This window comes from Thecamonas trahens (assembly GCF_000142905.1).
Source record: "Thecamonas trahens ATCC 50062 unplaced genomic scaffold supercont1.14, whole genome shotgun sequence".
In the NCBI taxonomy this organism is placed as follows: Eukaryota; order Apusomonadida; family Apusomonadidae; genus Thecamonas; species Thecamonas trahens.
This window is the reverse complement of record NW_013657666.1, coordinates 434,319-439,018: the sequence shown is the minus strand read 5'-3', so window position 1 is coordinate 439,018 and position 4,700 is coordinate 434,319. Positions and strand designations below refer to the sequence as shown.

Genomic DNA, 4,700 nt, shown 5'->3' with positions numbered 1-4,700 from the left:
GCGGGGGGGGGGGGGCACACTCTTCTTGCACACGTATTGGGAACATGTCGCATACCGTGCCGGAGAATGCCAATGATCGTATGTGGAGTGCGTGCGCGAGAGGGTGTGCGGCGTGTGTGGGGTGTGTGGGGTGTGTGCGGTGTGTGCGGTGAGGGAGGGGGAGAGGGAGGGAGGGGGAGACGGAAGTTGGGCGAGGAGAGGCCAGGAGATGGTGGGTGGACTCATGGAGGGGAAAACCAACCAACTCACTCATCGTTGGATGGCGACAGACTGCCCGGGAACCGAGTCGGAGACTGCAGGCAAGGCCGCGTCGTGTGCAGGATGCCCGAACCAGTCGGCGTGCCAGTCTGCGCCCAAGGGTCCGGATCCGGACATGGGTGCGGTGAACGAGCGGATGGGATGCATCCGGAAGAAGATTCTTGTGCTGTCGGGCAAGGGCGGGGTGGGCAAGTCGACGTTTTCTGCCCACCTTGCGCGCGCGCTTGCGGCGCAGGACAAGACAACAGTGGGCCTGCTGGATGTGGACATCTGCGGGCCGTCGATTCCGACACTCATGGGCGTCGCGTCCAAGTCGATCATGTCGGTGACCGGCGACGGGTGGTCACCCGTCTTTGTGGGCGAGTCGCTGGCGGTCATGTCCATCGGATTTCTGCTCGAGTCGCCAGACCAGGCCATCATCTGGCGCGGGCCCAAGAAGAACGGGATGATCAAGCAGTTCCTCCGCGACGTCAACTGGGGCGAGGCCGCGACCGAGGCCGCTTCGGGCGACGACGACGACGCCAAGCTCGACTATCTGGTGGTTGACACGCCGCCGGGCACGTCGGACGAGCACCTCTCGATCGTGCAGTATCTCAAGGGGTCGGGCATTGACGGCGCGGTCATTGTGACCACTCCGCAGGAGATGTCCCTGCTCGATGTGCGCAAGGAGATCAACTTTTGCAAGAAGGTCGGCGTCAAGGTTCTTGGGGTTGTGGAGAACATGTCGGGCTTTGTGTGCCCGTCGTGCTCGACCAAGACGATGATCTTCTCGCCCACCACCGGCGGCGCCGAGGCCATGTGTGAGGCCATGGGCGTCCCGTACCTCGGCGCCATCCCTATTGACCCTGCGCTGGCCAAGTCGTGCGACCGCGGCAAGTCATACTTTGAGGAGGCGCCCGACTCGGCCGGCGTCGCCGCGTTTAACCATGTCATCGACGGCATCAAAGCGGCTCTGGAGGCCGAGGCCTAAGCCTGCAAGGGGCGCGGGGCGGGCCCAGCTCATGGCTCGAAGAGGAGCGGAAAGTACTCTCCGACAAGCGGCTCGCCACATGGAACAGGCGGGACGCCGGCGAGGAGCGGACTATCGTCGTTGGCGTACACACCGTCGGCGATGACGTTGACAGCAGCGGCGCGGCGTGGCGCGGAGCTCGTGTTTGGCCAGGAGCCGTGGACCGTGTGCGAGTGGTGGATGGAGGCGTAGCCAGCCTTGAGCCCGAGCAGGTGCGGATGAAAGGCAGCGCTCTGCTCTGAAGTCAGCACGGAGTGAATCGAGTCCATGTCGTCAAAGTGCCGCGAGGTGACCGGGAGTAGGTCCCACGTCTGCGAGCCCGGCACAACATACAGACCGCCGTTTTCGTGGTTCTGATCGTCGAGCGCAACGTGGATGGTGAGATGGTGAGCAGCGGGTGCGGTACGAGTCCAGTACGACATGTCCTGGTGCCAAGCAACCGGCCCGCCGATGCCGCCAGGCTTGCAGAACAGTTGGTCGTGCCACAAGCGCACGCCCGCCCGCGGCGCGCCGTCTTCAGAGGCCAGGCTAGGAAGCAGCTGCGACACCGGACCGATGATCGCCGGGTTGTACACCAAATCCGCCAGTGCCGAAGCCACCCGCCACCCTCCGAGACAGTGAAACAGGACTGCGTCCTCATCGCCGGTCTCGTTGGCGTGATGCTCGTACAGCCGTGCCACCGTCTCCGGCCCGGCCACCATGAGCTCCTCGGCGGTCTGACGGACGGCGTCGAGCGCGTGGGCTTCGAGGACCGGCCAGGGCAGAACGAGATAGCCGTCGGCATGGAACCGCTTCATGTCGTCGGGCGAGAGTACATGCTCGCACACATCTTCTTCTCGCAGAGGCCTACGCGAGTTCTCCCCTTGGTCGGCCATCGAGTCAGGTGCGATGCCGAGTGCGCGGCGAGGAGGAGAGCGATGGCGAGAGCATGCCCACAGTGAGATGGAAAGTGTGGGTAGCAATGATACAGATGCTCTGGTTCTTGCCTTGACGTGTCACTTGCTCCACTGCTCGCCATGGGCAGCGTAGCACCGTTGCAAGCGGATGCGCCTGAGGAGTGGTGGTGGAGCGCGTGGAGAACGTTTGCCCAGGTACCTGAAAAAGAAGTTCGAGATCTGTAGACGAGAGAGAGAGAGAGAGTGTGTGTGTGTGTGTGCGTGCGTGTGTGAGGAGAGATATCCTGGAGATGTTCAGATGGGTAGAAGCAAGCGATGTGTGGCGGGATATGTCCAGATGTGATGGCATCTGTGGCGTTGGCTGCGGCTGTGAGGGAGGAGGTGGCAAGGGACGCTAACAGGCACACGTCAGCAGACAGCCGCCACCGGGCACCATGGGCAGGACAGGGCGGCAGAGGGAGTGGAGTGAAAAGGAGGCTGTTACACCTGTCTGTGCTCTCCACCATGGAGACCATGACTATGCGGTGCAAGTTGCTTGGCTTTAATGCCAAGGTCAAAGACATTGTATGTAGGCGGGGGTTTGAGGGGAATAGTGGTGGGGAGGGGGGAGGGGAGGGGGAGGGGGGGGGGAGGGAGGGGGGGGGGGGAGGAAGGACTGGCTGTGGCAACTGGTGCTTACTGTGGATGTGGATTTGGTCTGCCTATGTGTGCATGTGTGGGTGTGTATGGGTATGGCGTGTGCTGGTGGCTATTGTGCGCATTGGTGGTGATGGTGGTGGTGGTGGTGGTGCGTGCCTGGTGCGTGGTTGCGGACAGATGTACGAGGTGACGATCACAAAGGGTCGGACGACGTGGAAGGTGCATCGGCCAGAGCAGTCACTGAAGTGGCTGGCAGATCGGATGAAGGCCAACAAAGTGAAGAATACGCCCAAGTTCAAGGGACTCAAGAAGCTCAAGCGCAAGGCGACGCCGATGGACATCCAGGAGCGCGAGCGGGCGGTGGAGATCTTTCTTGGCCAGCTGGTGAGCGCAGTGGGCGTGGCAAGCATTGCGCTCCACACACCGCTCCGGTCGTGGCTCGAGGTCGACGAGGAGGGTCGGCACGGCAAGTCAAAGCTCGTGTCAGGGATCAACGCCCGGGCGGTGTGCGTGGTCAAGGCGCTGCAGAGCTACGATGCGCGCGACGACCGTGAGCTCTCGTTTGCCGCCAACGACATCATTTCTATCATCGACGACTCGGGCACCGACTGGTGGAAGGCCAAGATGGGGACTCGCGTGGGCATGGTTCCCGCGGCCTACGTCGAGCTCGTGGCACGGACCGGGCCGGGCAAGGTCCTCTCCAAATCGGACCAGATCGGCACAACGCCCGGGGTGCCCGACGGGAAGTCGCTTATCTCGGCGGTCAAGGCCATTGCCGACTACTCTGACCCGGACCCGTCAATGCTCTCGTTCTCTACCGGCGAGATTATCGCCGTCACCAAGCAGGAAGACTCGGGCTGGTGGGAGGGGACTGGCCAGTCGGGCCGCTCCGGCTGGTTCCCATCGTCGTATGTCGAGTCCATCACCGCTGCGCCCGCAGACCGCAAGATCTCCGAGGCCGCCCGCCTCGAGCTCGAGCTGTCGGGCTACTATGGGCCGTCCAAGCCGACTGCCCCTCCTCCAGTAGCCTCCTACGGCGGTGGGCCGGCACCGGCACCGTCGTTTGGCGGCGGGCCGCCGCCAGCGCCGTCGTTTGGCGGCGGACCGACACCACCGCCGATGCCTGCAAAGGCCGCCGCGCCGCCGCCGGCCGCCACCTCATACTACGACACCGGCGCCGACGACAGCTACAACTACGGCGGCGGCGACGAGGACTACAACTATGGCGGAGAGGACTACGGCTACACCGCCGGCGAGCCTGACTCAAAGGCACTGTACGACTATGCGCCGACAGGACCAGACCAGATCGCGCTGCGCGCCGGTGAGTTGGTCATCTTTGACGAGGACTACGGCGACGGATGGTCGTCGGGCACCAACGAGGCCGGCGAGTACGGAGTCTTCCCCACCTCGTATGTCGACTATCTGTAGCTGGGAGCGAATAAAGCGCCATCTGAGAAATAGTCATCGCGTGTATTGCATGCACTGGGCTACGAGCGGGCAGACGGGCGGAGGGTGGTGCGTCTAGGCGTCCTCAGCCTCGGGCGCAGCCTCCAGATCATCGTCATCGTCAGCAGTAGCGGCGGCAGCCTCGGGTGCGGCCTCAGCAGCAGCCGCAGCCTCGGCGGCGGCGGCAGCCTCGGCGGCGGCCTTGGCCTCAGCCTCAGCCTTAGCCTTGGCCTCGGCAGCAGCCTTGCCGGCCTTGTAGGCGTCGAGCTCGGCGTCCAGCAGGGCGGCACCGCGCTTCTCGTCGCGAATCATGTAGCGGGCGAGCTCAGCGTCGAGCTCCTCAGCGGTGAGCTTCTTGCGCGGCGCCGACTTGAGCGGGCGGCCACCCTTGCGGCCACCACGGCGACCACCAGCGGACTGCTTGCCCCGTCCGCCGCGGCGGTTGCCCTGGC

At 64.1% G+C, this 4,700-nt stretch overlaps 4 protein-coding genes across 4 annotated transcripts in view; 2 read left to right on the top strand and 2 right to left on the bottom strand.

Moving 5' to 3' along the window:
- Positions 1-19: 19 nt before the first annotated feature.
- On the top strand, positions 20-1,757 carry AMSG_03825 (cytosolic Fe-S cluster assembly factor nubp1). Its single transcript, XM_013904275.1, has 2 exons — positions 20-78; positions 270-1,757. Exons 1-2 carry the CDS (start codon positions 45-47, stop codon positions 1,226-1,228), a joined length of 993 nt encoding a protein of 330 aa, XP_013759729.1. The 5' UTR covers positions 20-44; the 3' UTR covers positions 1,229-1,757.
- On the bottom strand, positions 1,258-2,442 carry AMSG_03824 (phytanoyl-CoA dioxygenase; the record flags this gene model as incomplete). The annotated part of the gene is made up of 1 exon (XM_013904274.1): positions 1,258-2,442. Exon 1 carries the CDS (start codon positions 2,140-2,142, stop codon positions 1,258-1,260), a length of 885 nt encoding a protein of 294 aa, XP_013759728.1. The 5' UTR covers positions 2,143-2,442.
- Positions 2,443-2,805: 363 nt separating this feature from the next.
- AMSG_03823 (uncharacterized protein) lies at positions 2,806-4,262 on the top strand. Its single transcript, XM_013904273.1, has one exon. It carries the CDS (start codon positions 2,848-2,850, stop codon positions 4,228-4,230), a length of 1,383 nt encoding a protein of 460 aa, XP_013759727.1. The 5' UTR covers positions 2,806-2,847; the 3' UTR covers positions 4,231-4,262.
- A 29-nt stretch (positions 4,263-4,291) lies between these two features.
- The window catches only part of AMSG_03822 (uncharacterized protein), a gene marked incomplete at its 5' end in the record, with an annotated part of 773 nt that continues 364 nt past the window's right edge, over positions 4,292-4,700 (bottom strand). Inside the window, one exon of the mRNA XM_013904272.1 lies at positions 4,292-4,695. Within this exon, the coding sequence (XP_013759726.1) occupies positions 4,324-4,695 (372 nt within the window). The 3' untranslated portion in view covers positions 4,292-4,323. The remainder of the gene's footprint in view (positions 4,696-4,700) is intronic.